At 40.3% G+C, this 19,204-nt stretch overlaps 1 protein-coding gene across 4 annotated transcripts in view; it reads left to right on the plus strand.

Annotated features, from left to right (window-relative positions):
* The window catches only part of ACVR1 (activin A receptor type 1), a 140,133-nt gene that overhangs the window by 65,137 nt on the left and 55,792 nt on the right, over positions 1-19,204 (plus strand). For all 4 annotated transcript variants that reach the window (XM_058715210.1, XM_058715208.1, XM_058715207.1 and 1 more), the window contains one exon: positions 7,759-7,832. In XM_058715210.1, the coding sequence (XP_058571193.1) occupies positions 7,766-7,832 (67 nt within the window). In that variant the 5' untranslated portion in view covers positions 7,759-7,765. The remainder of the gene's footprint in view (positions 1-7,758; positions 7,833-19,204) is intronic.

Raw genomic sequence — 19,204 nt, forward strand, 5'->3', positions numbered from 1 at the left:
GCAAGCTGTCCTTGGGTTGTCTCTCTGCCTATTGAGCATAGAAGAGACAGAATTGTTGGTACATAATGGATGATTTTTGTCCTACTTGGGGGTGGTTGTTTTAAGTATACCCTCCTGCAAAGTTTCATGTCCAGAATTTGTCTTACTACTAACTCTGTCCCAAATGTGCCTGGCTTACACTAATTTCTGCTTTCATATTGAGATGTGAGCTACAGGAGAACCGGAGAGTGGGTTGAGAGTTGGGAGATGGAAACCACTTGATGAACAGTATCAGAGTGGCTTGGTTTTCCTTTCACATTTAGATCTTGTTTTCAGGAGTACAGAGATAATCTGAGTTTGCAGAGCCTATGAAATTAATTTGAGGTTAGAGCAATGGAAAGAGGGCATGATTGAAAGATGGTCCAAATAGCCGTGAGTAAAGATTATTTTCTAAGAGGAAAATCAAGATGGTTAAAGCACAGAATGTGTTGAAACTTGGATAAAATGTTAAGGATGACAAACACACATTGCTAAACTGTGGCTGGCTGGTTTAATGAAGGTTGTAAGTCATGGTTTAATAACACCTGAACTCTGGTCAGGTGGTCTTAGGTTTAATCTTGTGTCCTTTAGCAAGTTACTTCTACCCACTCATGTTCTTATCTGTAAAATGGGATTAATATGAGTATTATTTTAGAGTGTTTGAGGGAGAGATTGAATGAGACAGTGCATATGATCTCTAAGCACAGTGTCTGGCTAGTTAGTATGTGCCACTACTGTTAGGGTGAGAACTATGTAATGTTAACAGATAACAAGAGAAAACAGAATTACTCTTGCTCCTTTTCCTGCTCTGCCTCTACCTTTTATATTAAAGAGAATAAATTTGTTTTCCTAATGGAAGGCATGGCAGAGACCAATAAAGAAATACAAAGAAAAAAACTGGAAAAGTAGTGACAACCCTCACCAGTGATGAGAGAACAACCGCATGTAGATGGTGTAAAAGTTATTCAAAATTGGGAGAGGTGGGTATACAACCTCGGCTTTTAAGATTCTTTCTAACTTGTAAATTGTTAGAAGATGAATTGAGGAGAGTATCAAGGAAGTCCCTATTAAATAAGTACTCAGTAAATTATGTGTTGAACAAATGGACAGACCAAATGAGTTTAGACTGGTCCAGACAATGAACATTTTGTAGACCTTTCTGATGGGAAAGTATCTTAATTTGTCTTACAACTTTTCCTTCATCTCCAACATCGCAGATAACAAGCTGTTTGCTGTCCTTAAGTCTAGGTTTTAGGAATATCCTTTGTTCTAATAGTGGATTAGCAACTAGATTGCTTAATATGAGTTCCAAAAATTGAATATAGAAGTGTATTATACTCTTGTTTATTCTGTGATCAATATCAAAACGTTTTGTGATTTTGGGGGGAGAGGAGTTAATGTATTACAATGTGTCTCTGGCTCCTGTCCAGCTGTAAAAAATTGTGATGCATAAAACAAGTGCCACACTTGGTCTCAAGCCCACACGTGTTCAAAATTGAGCTCTTTGACTGGATATGTCTGATCTATAAATGGAGTTTAAAAAGTACCAGGGGATTTTGAAAGTGGATCTGTTCTGCCCTGGTGATATACCTGTTTGTAGCAGAAAAATCATGGGGCTGTTCCTTCTCCTAACTAAGAGAGTAGTCCTGAGACATTGTAAGAGATGGTGCTGATTTAAAGAGGGTACCTTAGTTAACATGGGTGGGTCCTTAAACTTTTTCTGAATAGCTCTTTCCCTTGTGTCTAAAGGAAAGACAGATCAATTACTAGGGATAGAAGACCTTATCCAAGAAAAGAAAGGAGATGACATATATTGGAGGCAAAAATTTATACTCTGTACGCTTCAGATAATAAACTGGAATCCCCAGTAGTCTATGATTTTTCAGTTAGCTAACCGTAGAACATTGCATATGGATTTTGGTTCAACCAAAGTAGATGAACAGTTGAGTACCTTCTTATCACAGGTTTTATGTCACATGTAAAAAATATTTAGTTGTGTACATAAAGTATTCTTCCTACATTCCAAACAAAAGTCTAATGCCTTCTTCCTTGACCATTAGACTTGTTGACTTTTTTGATGATAGAGAAGTTAATGAGATTTCTAAAGCTATAGAACAGTAACATTTTTGTCATGTATTGGGTAAATGCTTATCCTAAAATATCAGGTACCATCTGGTTGTCTGGTATGGTAGAAAGAATGAACATTTAAAAGAGTAGGGCAATGATTCTCAGAGTGTCCAGAATCTCGTGGAGTCCCTGTGATGTTCTCAGTGGTTCCAAGAGGTCCTTCCAAGAGTGTTTATGTATCAATCATCTCTCTGATTCCTCGGATATATATGTGCAAGGTTGTATTTTCTATATGTACTTCAACAAGTACAACATGGCATAGCAGATTGAATGCAGAATTATATAAGAGAATCCAGTTGTTTTCTACTGAGCCAAACATAGAGATTTGCAAAAATGGAAAATAATGCCACTTTTCTTACTACCTTTTTTTGGACAGGGTAGTATGTTTATTGTTATTTTATTTCTATTTTTTAAACAATTACTTGATTATTTATTTTGAGAGAGACAGAGAGAGAGAGAGAAGGTGTGCACATGAATGGGGGAGGGGCATAGAGAGAGAAAGAGAGAGGATCTCACCTGGGCTGTGCATGGTCAGCCTAGAGACCAACACAGGGCTCAGTCTCACAAACTGTGAGATCATGACCTGAACCGAAATCAAGAGTTGGACCCTTAACTGACTGAATCACCTTTGCACTCCAGCATGTTTAATGTTATTTTAAAACAAATACAGTATTAAAAAATTCTTCAGTTTAAATTTCTAATAGAGTAAATATTGATAGATAAAGCTCACATTGACAAGCTCCTTAAGGGGCTCAATACTTTTCAAGACTGTAAAGTTATTTTGAGACCAAAAAGTGTGAAAGCCAGTGGAGTAAGGCATCCCCAAACTATTGAATTATTGTTCCTCTCTTTTTCCACTACCAGTCCCTCTTTTTTGCCAACCTACATCTGAAACTTCATACGCCGAAATACTTGAGAGCAGGATAATTGAAAATTTACCTTTAAAAACAATATTTTCTTTTCAGTGTATTTTAAAGTTGGGAATAGATCCTTGAGGCCTCAAGTTGGGACTTTGGGATACTGATTTTTTTTATAATTAAAATATGACCAGGGAATTTATTCCAGAACATTCTCCTTTCTACATTCTTTTCCCCTTTCCTTTTAGATGTACTGTTTTTAATAGCTGAATTAACTGGTTACCAGAGACACTCCAGACACTGAACAAAATGGCAACCAGTAACGATGCTCATATTTTTTTACAAAGATTTTTTTTTTTTTTTATTATGGCAGGTTTGAGCTATCTATCCTATAAACAGACTAGATTGGGAGATTAACTTTATAATTCTTTTTTTTCCTGTTTTCCATTTATGAGCCTAATATCAATGTATTAATTTTGCTTGCATGATCATAATATGTTAAAATGTATTTTGGGCCATGGGTTTTTGTTAGCTTTGTGACAGGAAAAATTGCCAATGGTGATAGTCTTTTAATTTTAGTTTTTTAGGGTTTTTTTTTTTAATAGTAGAAAGATTCTTGATTTTGAAGCTTATTAACTGCTGACTTCTATTAGTACCCAAACTAAATGGTAGAGATTAAAGTCACAGAGATGATAAATATCTTAATCCTGTCATTTCTTTGCAGTGTGTATGTGCTTGTGTGTTGGGACATGGGAGTGATAGCTAACTCTTTAGAATTTAAACTTAAATTGAGCTGATTATTTCAGGGAAATTTTGAATTTAGTGATATTTAATGTGCATCTACTTGGTAGTGGTTAATAAAATTGACTGTACAATTTGCTACCACAGAATCTACAGTCTAGTGAGGAGACAGATGTTCAAAAGCACACACGGGTATGAACATGTAATTATTAATTATGATAAGTTCTGTGAATGAAAATTAACAAAGTGGTATATGAAAGTGTAATGAGGGCTGTGAGGGTTGAGGCGAGGACAGTCTAGAAGGAGGTGATAGTTGAGACTTGAAGGCTGAATAGGAATTAGCCAGGTTGGACTCTAAAAAAAAGGGCCTACTCTTGAAGAGCATCATGTATACAAAACTAGGAAGCCGACTGGTCAGAGTGCCTGGGAAAATGGATGGTTAGTTAGGGACCAGATGTGAGAAGGGAGAGGAGCATGGTTGGCAAGAATGTCCAGAGGTGAGTGAGTGGAGGGCTTCCCTGGGCTTTTTGTGCCTTATCGAAGTTCCGCCTCTGCCTACCTTCAGCCTTCTTGGGTTTCTCCACCCTCTTTAACTCTTCTTTCTAGGCTGGCTGTGACCCAGCCTGGCTTTTTTCTTCACTTCTGAAATATGCGTAAATTTGTAGGACTTCATGCTTGTCCTGGCTGTAGGGCCTCTGCGTAAGCTGAGAAGCTGCACCTTTCTCCTTAAATGCAACCCTCCACCTCAAGGTGCTACCCACCCCAACACATGCACGCACACACACACACACACACACACACACACACACACACACACATACATGCATGCTTACACACTCATCCTTGTTCTGGTATCTTCTACTCATCTTTCTGATTCCTATTTAGATATAACCTTCCTGGGGAAGCTCTTCTACCCAGAAAAATCTCAAGTTATTTTGTTAGCAGTCCTATTTAACCCATTTGTTTTTTTATAACTGGCACTTCATTTAGTTATTAATTATAAAATCATTTGGATAACTATTTGATTATCACCATAGATGAAAGCTCCATGCTAGTAAGGGCTATGTTTATATATCTTTATCATTTTAAGTTTCTAATGTCTAATACATGAGTAGACCCTTAATAGGTATTGAAAGAAGGAAGGAAGGAAAGGAGAATTGGGAATTCACAGATAAGAACAAGATAGTCCAGTGGTTTTCAAAGGCTTTTGAGGACATATCCCATCCATTAAAAATATTTTTAAGCATGTACCCTCACTGTGTGTGTTGCTTGTAAGTTTCATCTAAAATAAAAACTATGTATGATATAATATACATAAAATAGAAATTTTAAAAAGTTTGACAGTGAAATATTTAAGGTATTGTTAATGGTGATAACATTGTATTATTCAGGATAATGTTTACTATTTATGATACTGGAAGCAAATCCATTTTCAAGTAGTTTTTAATTTTGAATTTGGGGAGCCTGCTTCTTGTCAGATTGAAATGAATATTAACTGCTTTTTTTCTAGTAAAGTGATTAACAAACAACCACTAGGAATAGAGATATCAACTCCACCATTTTCTTATTCTTTCTGGTGCTTTCATTAATAATATATTCAATCTGTAGTTTTAGAACACTTGTAATCTGGGGAGGGCTTGTTTCATAACATACTTAAATTGACCCTCAGAAGTATAGTACATGGCTGTACTCTAAGCAAATCATGTCCACATTTCTTTCTGGAAGACATCTTTTGAACTAGACTGTCAAAGGAACTGAGAGAGACACCAAATAAAGCCTCAAGTTATTTATCGCTCTATTAGATTTTGCATAGGATACAAATTCTAGTATATACAGGCCCTGACTTCTCATGGTTTGACTAAAAGATTTTTTTGACTTTACCATGATGTGAAAGTGATAAACATTCAATAGAAACTGTACTTTGAATTTTGATCTTTGGATCCTTGGGTCTTTTCCTGGGCTACCAATATGTGGTATGACCCTCTCTCGTGACACCGAGCAGCAGCAGTGAGCTGCAGCTCCCAGCCACGCTGTCACAAGGGTGAACAACGGACACACCTACCACCATTCTGTTCCCCGACAACCATTCTGTGTTTCACTTTCAGTACTGTATTCAATACATTACATGAGGTTTTCAATACCTTATTGTAAAACAGGCTTTGATAGGCTTTGCATTAGATAATTTTGCCCAACAGTTGGCTAACGTTAACTGTTCTAAACACATTTAAGGTGGACTAGGTTGAACTCTGATGTTTGGTAGACTAAGTGTATTAAATGCATTTTCCACTTCTGATATTTTCAACTTAGGATGGATTTATCAGGATGTAACCCCATTGTAATAAGAGTAAGATCTGTATTTTCACCCTGTAATTCAGTAAATGTTCTTGCATGACCCTAGGATCCATGTACCTCTTTTAGGGACAGGAAGGTTAGCGTTGGAGACTGACTTAGACAAGTAATTGATTTCAAGTGGTGTTAGCCCAGTGCTGGGTGCTAGAAGTGACTGCTGATGGAGAGGTGTTTCACCAAATGCTTGCCTTTTGAGCTAGGTCATGAATGACAGGAGGAGGGGAGTAAGTAGAAGAAGGGTAGAAGAGGACGCTTAGGGCCGTTGAGGCAGAGGGAACCAGCAGTGTGCTCCCCGTTCAAAGGCATGGAGACAAGATGGTGATGGAGGAGTCTGTATCTGGTTGTGACGACACTGGCAGCCACATGAGGCACTTATATGCCACAAATCAGGGGCTTGTCATAGAAAAGATCTTTGTGAACGTGGACATGATAATAACAGTAAAAGAGGACACTCGAGTTTCATGTGCTTTAAAAAGTGTAAAAAGAAAGTACATTGCTTCTTCCTTACGTTGCTATTCCTTACATTGCTATTAGAGAAGGGGTAGACTGAAATATAATTATGGACCAATTGAGATGAGAGTGGTAAGATAAGATGGGGACGTGGAGAATGAACAGTCTTGACCACCAACCAAAATTTTTGATTTTAATATGAACCAGAAGGTGTCCACTCCAGACAGCTTAGATAGCAATAGGCTTTTGCTCTTTGCTTTGAGCTCCAAGTGTAAGTAGCACACTAACGTGTGCATCAAAGAACTTGACCAGTTTTCTTGTTTATTTACCATCCAGAAAATCACAACTAGTCAAAGGTTTAATTTTTAAAAATTATTTCTTGTACTAAAGAATTAGTATAACCAGACTCTTCATCATATTCCCAAAATTTTGCAGGAATTATTTAAGTTATTATTAAAAAGTTCTTTGTTGTAGTCCTTTGACTTAGAAAATTGAGCTTTTGCCAATTTAGGGCAATACCAACTTGAAACTCATATCTGGTATCTTACTTTCTCTTGATTATATAGTTTGATGTATTTCACATTTACATGATTTCTTCCTATCCTGGTCGTGTCTATCCTGCATTGCTTTGTCATAGATGAGGGATAAGTTGTAGGTTTTTTTGTGTTGTTTTTGTTGTTGTTATTGTTCCCCTTTTGGGCTGTGTGATGATGCTCTACCTCTAATTCTTTTAAAGTAGAAGTAAGGTTCAAAAATTATGCTTGAATTATTCAGTCACTTAATCTTTAACATCATGTTACAACAGTCTATTCATATTTCTCAGAGGTTTTAAATTTAGTGCCAATTTTGCATTTCATAGGATAAGATAAAATTCTAGCTTAAAATTCTTTGAGAATGCTTAGCCTTCTAGCTGGGAATTTTTTATGTCCTTATTGAGTTGCCTCTAAGAGGGTAGACCCTCTGGACTCAGAGAAAGTCGCAGCTGCCTTAGAGTGGCCACCAGTGGGAGGTAAATCTGATTAACTCCTTAAGATGATTTGTTTAGAAATACGTAAAGGGTATATGTTTAAATTTACCAAGAAATAAGGCGACATATGTGAGGGGGATTTGTAAGAAAGGCATTGAATGGCAGTTTGAAGATAGTATGCTTAATTTAATTTGTCATCCTACGGTTAAATTTTTTGTTTTACTTATATGTCTTATGTTTCCTCCACAGTTGTACAATGGTAGATGGAGTGATGATTCTTCCTGTGCTAATGATGATTGCTTTCCCTTCCCCTAGTATGGAAGGTAAGTGTCTCACAGCTATTTGGAGTAGGGTAAGTTTCTGTGTAGTGTTTGGCTCTCTGTGAACTAGGTTGTTCTTAATCCTGCCACACTTCACACTCCTCCATTCTCCCCCTTTGTTAAGACTTTATTTTTTTAAAGTCATGTTTTTGGTTCACAGCAAAATTGAGAGGAAGGTATAGAGAGTGCTCATATACCCTTTGCCCCCACACATTCAGACCCTTCCCCATCACCAACATCCCCCCACCAAAGTGGCACACTTGTTATAACTGACGGACCTACACTGACACGTCATATTTATCCAAGTCTGTAGTTTACGTTAGGGTCACTCTTGGTGTTGTGCATTCTGTGGGTTTGGACAGATGTATAATGACATGTATCCACCATTATAGTATCATACAGAGTATTTCATTGTCCTAAAAACCCCCTGTGCTCCACCTGTTCATTCCTTCCCCCCACCCTCCTTACCACTAGCAACCACTGATCTTTTTACTGCCTTCATAGTTTTATCTTTTCCAGAATGTCATATAGTTGGAATCGTACAATATGTGGTCTTTTCGGATTGGCTTCTTTCACTTGTGAGTAGGCATTTTAGGTTCCTCTGTGTCTTTTCATGGCTCATTTCTTTTAGCAGTGAATAACATTCCATTGTCTGGATGTACCACAGTTTTATTTATCCATTGACCTACTGAAGGGATACATCGGATGCTTCTGGGTTTTGGCAGTTAGGAATAAAGTTGCTGTGCAGGTTGTGTGTGGACAAAAGCTTCCAGCTCCTTTGGGTAAATACCAAGGTTTGTGATTACTGGATTTTATGGTAGAGTATGTTCAGTTTTATAAGAAACCTCTAAATTGTCTTTCAGAGTGACTCTACCATTTGCATTCCCACCAACAATGAATGAGAGAGAGTTCCTGTTGCTCCAACTCCTCAGCAGCATTTGGTGTTGTCAGTGATTCTGGATTTTGGCCACTCTAATAGGCGTGTAGCGGTATCTCGTTGTTGTTTTAATTTGCGTTTTCCTGATGACATCTGACGTGGAGCATATGCTTTTATATGCTTATTTGCCATCTTTCTATCTTCTTTGGTGAGGTAGCGGTTAAGATCTTTGGCCCAATTTTTAATCAGGTTGTTCGTTTGCTTATTTTTGAGTTGTAAGAGTTCTTTGCACATTTTGAATAACAGTCTTTTATCACGTGTGTCTTTTGCGCATATTCTCTCCCATTCTGTCACTTGCTTTTTCATTCTCTTGATGTTGTCTTTCACAGAGCAGAAGTTTTAAATTTTAATGAAGTCCAGTTTATTATTTCTTTCATAGATTGTGCCTCTAAAAAATTACTGCCGTATCCAAGGCCATCTGGATTTTCTCCTATGTTTATCCAATAATATTACATTCTGTAATACTACGTAATGGGCTTTACATTAAGTTTCTGTTGGACAGTGCCGTTGTAACCAATTTAGGTGTCTATAGTCTAGATTCTGCTCTAAGCAGTGTTAAAAACATTTCAATAATGCTACAGTACCGAGAAATTATAAATTAAGATATAAATATATAAGATAAGATATAAATTAAGGATCCCCTGTGGTAAGTTGAAAGAATTGGAGGTGTTTAAATCAGAAGAAAGGTTGGGTCCTAAGTTGTAAGAATTAGTAAGAATTGGGTTGGAAAAATTTGATGGTAGTTCAAATTTTTAACAGTCAAATTTTACCAGTCGTTCTCACCTGGGAGTTATTTTACTCTCCAAGGAACATTTGACAATATCTGGAGACCCAACAGGAAAACAGGAATTTTCCTCCTCTGTGTAATTGCTACACTATGGTAACTAGGAAAAAAAAAATCTACAGAATGTAGTGGCACAAAGTCCCTCCAAATTCCATTCCCTTCCCTAGATATAGTATCAGTTTCGTATGGTATTAAGCAGTTCTTACTGGTTTCATTTGATATCATGGGTGGGCCTGTGGTTGTGGGTATGTAGTATGAAGAGAGAAGAAGTGGCGAAAGAATGGAGAAGAAAGAAGGAGAAAAGGGTGTTTATGAGTCAATATTAACAACCATGTCATTGGTTGTTTTTTTCCTGCTTTTAGCTCTTGAACTGCCCAAAGAATCCGGCAGATGACCCCCTAAAGCCCCAGTGCAGATATGTCATGAAACAAGTCAGTCTGGCTGAAATGGAAACGGATTGCCCCTGAAGTCCTGCTCTTTAATATATCACCACCACTAGGATGTTTACAAGGAAGGAAAAGGACTCTTTATTCTTTGGTTGCAATAGCCTTTTTTTTTTTTAAACCAGAATATCCAGTGCGTGCTACAGCCTAGAGTGCTCTAATCCTAATAACAGTTGCCTTAGTCCTGTCTTCCCTTCATGACTCAACTTCTTGTTAACTGTCAATAGCATATTCTGTGAAAAGACTCTTTGTTTTTGTATATTTACTAGGAATTAAAAAAAAAAACCCACACTGAGAACCCTTGATTGTAATGTACTCTAATATATTCAACATTAGTCATAAAGCAAATGTTAAGTACAAAATATTTCACCAAAAGAGGTAAATAATAGGGCAGATAACTAAAATCTTTATACTAGCGCCAAAGATTGTTGAGTGCAGACCTTTCGACTACCAAGTTTAAAAGGAAATAGAACCATGTTTGATGTTGGCAAAGTAGCTATGGCACCTGATTGATTGTGCTTCAGTGGAGCTAGATGGCATTACTGGGGCATAAATAAGAAAGTCATAGAGATTTTATTCCAATATATTTTGTTGGGTAGTGTACTCTTTTTAGTTCATTGAAAAAAACAACAACAACTTTCCCTTTGTCTCCCAAATTACTCCCACATGTTTCTTAAATATTGATTGGAAATAGTGTGCACTTCAAATAATAGGTTCCCAATAGTGATTTTGGTAGAGTTTGGTTAGTATGAGTGTACTTTAGAATATTTCTCAAGTTGTATGGAATCCTAAATACTCCATGTCAAAAAAGACTAAATAGGTCTGGAAAATACTGCTTACTATAACTATCTCCTTGATGATCATAGGCAATACTTATTGAGTGGTGGCTAATATATGCCAAATGCTTTATATGAGTTATTTCCCATAATTCTCATGATTACCCTGATGAGATAGGTTTTTGGGGATGTGCCTTTGAATTGGTTAAAACTCTCGCTCAGGATTATACAGCCAACAAAAAGGTATAATATACTTTAAGGAATGGTATTCAAGAGCTTCAATCATTATCAACCTTCTTCAGAATATTGCTTTTTTTTTTCTGTACCTTAAATTAGCTACGTCCACACTGACATTATATCTGATGCATGCTAGACTCCCCCTCAGTCCAGTCTGAGAGCTGAGATGAGAGCAGATGATCAGGCTCCTTTACCTGGGTTTATGTTTTTTTTTATTTCTCATCTCTCATACCAGTATTCATTTTTCATGTTCATTATATACACAACTCTAGCTGCAGGAAGAGTTTTATTTGCTCTCACCGAGAAGAGCACTTGAGTCCTAATTATCCGTATATCCTTCCTATCCATTCCCATTAATAAGACTAATCATGCTCTAATACTGCTATTATGCCACTGGGGAGAAGTCCATTTTTGTTCCAGAACCTCCATGTTTGGCTTTCCCTTTGTCCCTGAGAGCATTTGCAGGTGACGTCCATGACACAAATACTTAAAATGGAATATTGCTTCAGAAATATTTCTAAGCTAAGATGACCCACATTTTATCAAATTTGCAAGCCATAGTTAGATTTTATTATAGCAGGGAGCACTGGACTTTTGCAGAGGTTTGTTGCAAGAGGTTTTGGCCTGTTCTAGAGAAGATTGCTAAGTTCTAAATTAGTTTGTGGGCTGACTTGATTTTATTATTTCCAAAGCCATCACCACTCAAGACTTTCCAGCCCAATTACCCAATGAGGGAAGGAAAGGGATAACTTCAATGGACTTTTTGTTAGGGTCCACAAAGGTGCCCCTCTTTGCGACTGTAGAAGAAGAATAGAATAAGCCTTTCTTTGAATTTCTCATTATTGAAGATTCAGGAAGTTCTTGAAGGGGCGAGTGAGTGTAAGAGAAATGTCTTTATTAAATTTGTTGCTCTCATTTCTCATTACTGTAATTTATCCCTTTTCAGAATAAAATCTTTTTCACTGACACATCATCAAATGAGAGACTTTTTGGGGAGAGAGATGAGAAATATTGAGCTATTGTTTGCCACTCATTACCGGGACCTAAAGTGTAAATATCTGATGGAAGTGCACACTTTTAAGATCCTGTTTCTTCATTGTCAGATTTTCTTCTCTAACAGACTGGTGGTGTGTTAGTTGATGTCAGGTGAACTACGACAAAGTTTCCTTTTAGTTTTTTCTTCTTAGGAGATGTTTGTTTTGGCTGTGGGTAAACTGAAGCCACATCCATTTTTTTTCCCCAGTGGACATTATAAAATGTTCATATTTAGTGCATTTATATGAGAGGAGGGTAGTAGCAGTAGGAGGTGGAGAAGACTCTAAAAATTCGATCTAAGTCAAATACTGAACAGATGTGAAAACAAATCGAAGACCCACGCTCATGAAACGATTTCCTTTTGGTCAGCAGTGAGAGGGCAGCGCAATAGCTTCTCGGCTTCTCTTTTTATGAAGATAGGTCTCAAGAATGAGAAGATGGTTGCCATCTCCTCTTTATGGAAGAACTTGCGAAGCAGGAAATTTGTAGATGTGTCATATATGCAACTTTCGCTCTTGGAAAAAAGTAAACACCAAGGAAAATAAGACATAATAAAAAATTGCTTTGTAACTCCCAAAACGCTATTAGCCCGTCCTCAGGAAGTTCCTTCTGCAGCCCAGCATGACCTCAGGCAAGCTTCCACAGATAATGATTATATGGAATAGTCATAATTACTCAGAACTCATGTCAAGTCCAAGATCATGTAAGACACAGGGCGGAGTGACTTTCAAACTTTTCACTGTGACTCACAGTAAGAAACATTTTAGCGTTGGACCCAGCGCATCTACATTTAGAAACGTTTTAGAGTAGGACCCACACACATCTGAAACACAAAATTCGTGCAAAAACAGCAGCTACTCTTACTATGTTTAACGTACTCCCATTTCTTCTCTTTTTTATTCCATTCGGCTTTATTTTAATTTAAAAAGAAAAAAAAAGAGACCTTGTTTTCAACCACAAAATCGATTTCCCTACCCACGAATGGTTCATGCCCCATGGTTTAAAAAGGTGACTCCAGTCTGCTCCTAGGAGCTCCCTGCCCGGAAGTGCCTGCTGCCCTCAGGTGAAAGCTCTGACCACCGACCTGTGCGTTCTCCAGCAGAGCTGGCCTGGAACCTTTTATTTTTTCACGAGTTCACGAAGCCCCGACCATCCTCTCTGTCCGAGCCAGTAGTTTGACAGGAAGAGGGAAGTTTACATTTGTGCCTCCTCAGCCTTGGTCGTTAACACTGGAACAGCTGCTGCCTGATTCTAATCAGCTGAATCTGAGCTCTGCAGAGCAGGGTGTTTTCCTAGATCCACAGTAATGCTCCATCTAATTCTTTGTTATGGGTTAGAGTGGAGCACCGACCTTCCGAGGATATGAAATTTGGGGGATGTGGCCAGGAGGGAAGAAATAAGAGGAAGAATGAAATTTCTTTTGGGCAGGAGGTGGTGAAAATCACCTTAAGGAAACAAAAACAACCACCTCTGCCTGTAATCGAATGGTGATTTGGAGTGGGAGTGGCCTTACGTATTTATTTAGTTAGTTAGTTGTATTTATTTCACCTTCTACATTCTGGTACCTACACCAAGCTAGTTTGTATGAAAAGAAGATTCGGATCCATTCAGAAAGGTTGTAAAGAATAGATAGGAAAAACAAAAACAAAAACCCATAGTCCAGTTTAGAATTGGACTCATCTGGTGTGTTTATAATACTACACACTGCCATGTTGAATTACATTGTCATGGCTTCTCTTTATCTTCAACATCGTGTCCTAATTCATCTGCTTCACAATGTCAGTTTTGCAAAGTGTTAGGGTAATATTTGGTAGGTAAAAATGATGTGGTTAGTCAGAGAGTCTTCTGAAGGGAAGGCTCTTGGCCATGCAGAGGAAGCAGGCCTTTCTCAGGAGAGAGACAGAGTGAGACAGAGTGAGACTGTGTCATGAGCCATGTTCTTTGTCTTCACTGCGTGTGTGTGTGTGTGTGTGTGTGTGCGCGCGTGCGCGCGCACGCATGCGCGCGTTATTTCACTTCTCAGGGTCTATTCCTGCAGCGGCGCGATGGAAACAGTGACAGGGTGGTTGTGAGGAGTTTATGGGGAGTACAAGCAAAGTGAGCCCTGGAGCGTAGGAAGCCAAGACTTCGTGGTGTTCATCATCTTATCCCCAGTGTCTAAGACAGCGCCTGGCATATAATTGGTGCTCAGTGAATATTTGACAAATGAATGAATAAATAATGTTGGCTACAATACTAATTATTATAATATAAGAAAAAAAAGAGGAGACAGGGACTGGTCTGGGCTGAGGAGATGAGAAGAGCACATCTTTCGAAGAATTTATTCTGAGTTTGGGAAAAAAGAATCAGTTGTAGCACAATCTTACAATCTCCGACTGATTAATTAGCACGAGTATGCTAGTAGGCGCTGGTGATGTCAGCATAACTAGAAGTGGTTCCTTCTGTCAAGGAGTCACAGTCTGGTTGGATAAGGCAAAGGTTAAAGCACAGCACCGGGGATATCAACAGGAAGGACCTTCATATCACACTGGGCTGGGACTGGGGACAGCAGTCCAGGGAGCAGGAGTTTGGCAGGATGAACGGGCATTAGACCAGCAAAGGAAGGGCCGAGAAGGACTTCTGATGCAGAGACGGGCCCCACCCAGAGAAGTCGTGGAGGTGGGGGAATGTGAGGACACCACCTGCACGGTCCAGCATGGCCAGCACAGTCTTGAGAAGGGAGCCGGGTTGAGAGTTCAGGTCCTACTGGCCCGGCAGGGTCTGGGGTACTGAGGCGGGTGTTCCCTATCCTGAGGGGAGCGAGAGCCATTGAAAGATTAAGTAGGGGTGGTTTGCATTCGCAAAGATTTGTGCAGCGGAAGTGGATCACGGGGTACGGCAAGGTGAGAGGTACACAGGTGAGGAAAACTGGTTCTCCTGTGGTGGTGGACAGGCCCACATGCCATAGTTTGGGAGGCCTCCCAACTGTGGCAACTTAATGGTGGCAAACAACAAAAACAAAACCTGAGTTCAAAGAGTAGACCTCTGTTACAGACCTTTGTTATTATTATTCACGAATAACAACTGCAGTGGCAACTGAGAATAAGCTAATAATAATTCCACTGCTACTTTTATTATGCAAACAGAAGCCTGAGCTGCTGACTTTTCTAGCAACTTTTGCAGGACATTTAAATCCCTCTAGCTGGCCCTTTGTTCCTGTGTTGCCATGGAGTGTCAATAAGCCCAGCTCAGAATAACCCAGGCGGTGAAATGCGAGGTACAGCTTGCTCGCTGGCATGTTGGCTGGCCAGGTTATACTGTTTTCATCGCTCCCGTCTTGGGAGGAGCACTGGGCAGCTGGTTGCCCTGGCAGCTGTGAAAGGTGTACGTCTCTTGGCTGCCCGGAGTTTGAAATGCAACCCAGGCTTGCCTGCCTACTGAGCATGTGCGGCTCCTGATTGAGCTGATAGCAACTGAAAATAGCCCACTGAGCACCTGTCCCTTACACACCAGCCCCTGGCCGACTGCCATTTAGGACAGTGGGGACTCAACTTGGTGGATAGGTGAGGGGCTGTGTGGATTTTAATGGTTCTTAGGAAGATCTTAGAAACTTTGGCCCTGGCTGAAAAGGAAGAAGAAGAAGAAAAAAAAAAAAAAGCAGCAGCCTCTTCTAAACAGTACTCTTTGGCACGTCTGGGGTTAGTGGGTGGTCACAGTGGCTGCATAATATACAGTATGTGCTGAAGACACCATACAGTTCTCTTTGCTCAGCCACAGTGTGGTCCAGTAGACTGAGAGAGAGGTATATGTTTTCTCTTGGAGATAATAGCTTTCCTGAAAAACTCCTGGAAGGTAGCCATCCAGGGTTTATACTGTTTCAGTCTTAGAACGGGAAGGCATGGCGTTAAACTATTTTGTTTGATTTTCTACCTGTTCTTTAATCCCCAGTGATTGTCAGTAGACCACTTCTGCATGGTGTCTCTTTGCTAGATTATTCTTTCTCAGCAGTCCAAATGCGGCCATAGAATAGAATCACAGCATGTTATGGGGCTGCCTGTGCCCCTTTGGGAATCCTTCCCTTTCCTTCTGGGCTTTCATGTCTTCAGCGGGCTTGCCATTGTTGGGCACAGTTGGCATGCCAGTGTGGATGGAAGCGGGCTCTGGAAGGAAATACTTCTGAAATGACTGGGTGTATTAAAGCTACTATTTAAAAGTGACCCTTCGGAGATACTTGGGTTACCTTCAGGCTGTCAGTGCCCTGCAGCTACAGGAGCTGATGGGAATCTGTGGAAAGTCTGGCCTGCTGCTTTCGCCTTAGTTTGTGTTTAGATATTCTTGCTCCCTAGCCAGTGGCCTCGTGACACATCTCAGATTTAGCTGCCTTTCTTCTGCCAAGGTTCAAGATGATTGTGGAAGCTGGGAATGGTATGCAGTGCCACAGAGATTGGGGGCGGAGGGGGAAGAGAGGGTTTGAAAAGCCAATTATGGTCCACAGCACTCTCAAAAAATGCTTTTGGTGTCTACCTTGAGCGTAGGCACCTGGAGCCTTTCTGCGGGCTCAGGGCTGAAAAAAGAATAAGCTCAAAATGACCCCCACTCAACCATGGCCTGGTGACTGCAGGATCCTTTAGTCTATTGACTACTACGCCAATCTTCTTAAGCGTTGAATTTGGGAGTTAGCGGCTTCTTGTGGACCATATTAGTTAGACTGATAGGGAAAAGAAGATATGCAAAGCAAAGATGAAGCTAAAGGCTGGAGTACAGATGCACAAGACATGTATTCATGGGATTGAAGGCATGGGATTCCTCTCGTAATTAACCTTGCCCTGGCGTTCTGGACCCAATAGGGCCTTAGGACGTGAGTTGGGAAATTGGGGGATAGGGTGGTAGCGGTATCGGAGGCTTGAGCAGTGCCCCCACTTTTTACCCTCGGATAGCTTAATCTCTTGTGCTTCATGCAGGCTGTAGAGAATGTAGTCTAGAAATCCCCTGTTCTCTCCGTGCATTTTTCTGGGGGTGGGGTAGAGTAGGGAGCTAGAGAGGAGGAATTTAACTAATTGTGGACATTTTTACCTTTGACTCCAGGTACTGCATTGCCTAGGGGCTGGCATTCTAAGACTATTGTTCAACAAATTGGAGCCCTGCCCATCTTCTGAGGGATTTATCTCTGTGGTTTGAAAGCTTCCAGAAAGGTTGTTGGGGATGTGGTGGTGGTTTGTTGATTGTGAGTAAAACCTTGAAGGCCAAGTCACCGGTAGGGCACAGAAGGGCAAATAGAGGTGGGAGCCTTGTGCTGAGTCCACACTATAGTTCCTTTCCCATCATCCTATACCCCGCAGAGCCCTTGGTTAAGGTTTCCTGTAACGGCAAAATTTTCAATACAGCACCTGGCTAGGAAACCCTTACTGGAGCAGCCGTGTACTCCCTAGTTAGCCTGGGGAACTCACATGAGTCAAGCACACCTCTTCCCACACTGTGAACAGGGCTTCTAGCCTCAACATTTGATAGACGGTTACCACATCGCTGGTTCTCTTCAAATCCAAATGACAAAGGGATCGCTTCTCTGAAATGTTTATAATCAACCAGGTCTTTTTCTCTCCACCCTCAGGCTGTGGTACTCTCTGTTACTCTTCCAATAAGTGGAGATTCACTCAGGGCCAGGCGTTGTCAATATATGCGGGTGGGGTGGGGATATTTTCTGGTCTCCAAGAGAATTCCTTAGTAGGTAATTTCCGTTAGGTTTTGTAATCATTTGTTTTTCTGAAGGGAAGATTGAAGAAGTGTGAAGACATGATGAAGAAAGGGGTCATTATTTTCCCCCTGTTAAAGAGTTGCTTCATTGACATAGTACAAGTATTAAAACGATGTCTTTGCTACATTCTGGGAATCGTAAAACGCATGGAAAAGACAGACCAATATTGTCTTAGGTCAATACCCCACAATGTTCTTTAACTTGTTAGTCACTTAAACACAGACCAAGTTTTTGGCTTTGAAATAGAAGGTGTGGCTGCTGCAATAGGGCTTAATTTACAGGGATTATTTCAGAGACAAGGAGTCAGCTCAGACACAAAATAAACAGATGGCACTTTTTTTTTTCCCCCCCCTCTCAGCTTCAGCAGTTCAAATGCAGGATGACTTAGGAATCCTTATCACCTTCAGCAAAGCAAGAAGGGGAAAATGATGTAATTCAGTCTTTCCCTACTCCCTGCTGAAAACGCCATTACTTTCACTGATAGGAGAAAAATGGCAGCAAATACCAGGGGCGTCTTTTTCACTGCTGAGCAGACAAGTCCTGCATGACTCCCCTAATGTGGCCGGAGGCCAGGCGCTTACTATGTTTTGATCATTCTGGTCACCTTAGCATCAGAGTAGCCAAACGTCCTCACGTCAGCCACCCAAGGAAGGACCATCCATACAAGCCCTGCTGTTCTATTAATGTGTTAAATAAGTCCTTGTTTTAGGGGCTCTTGTATTTTACCTCTTTCTTCTAACAACCAGGCAGACAGAACACCTACTGTACCACACCGCAAGTATTAATTTTCTACACTTGTAAGCCAGAGTAGGTGAACAGATGTGACGCTATGGCGAACTCCTCTAGGAAGAAATGGCTTGCACAGACATGCTGGCTCAGTGACTAAGCCTTGCCTTAAGATCTCTGCTGACATTTAAAGACTTTATAGGCTCAGTCTGCTCTGAAAACCAGCATCATGTCTCTTCCCACCTCTAAATCCTTTCCGTGAAGAGAAAATTCATCCGGAAGCAAATATCCATCAGGCTTGTACTCCTGTCAATCATTGAGGCAGGCGGGGGCTCTGTAACAGTGAGCAGAGTAGGGTCATTCCCTCCCCTCATGGCGCTCCTAGTCCGGAGGAGAGACTTGGACGTTCAGTAGCCAGACAGACACATGCATGTGAGTGTATACAGGTGGTTCTTACTTTAAATTTGAGTGTGTGAACAAAGGCTTCTTTAAGAGAAGGTAGATGCTAACTAGGTAAATGGAGTGTAGGCAGGGAGGGAGGTAAGCACTCCACATGGAGGAAATTCCCTACCTAAAGGACCTGATATTTTGGAACAGGGGAGGCCTCCCAAGAATGGAGGGGATAAGAGGGGAGCCTAAGGACGTGGGGATCAGCTCCACCAGGAAGGACTTCTGGCCACATTAACCCTCCTGTCTCTCTTTGGAG

The sequence above is a fragment of the Neofelis nebulosa genome, chromosome 2 (genome assembly GCF_028018385.1).
Source record: "Neofelis nebulosa isolate mNeoNeb1 chromosome 2, mNeoNeb1.pri, whole genome shotgun sequence".
Taxonomy (NCBI): Eukaryota; Metazoa; Chordata; class Mammalia; order Carnivora; family Felidae; genus Neofelis; species Neofelis nebulosa.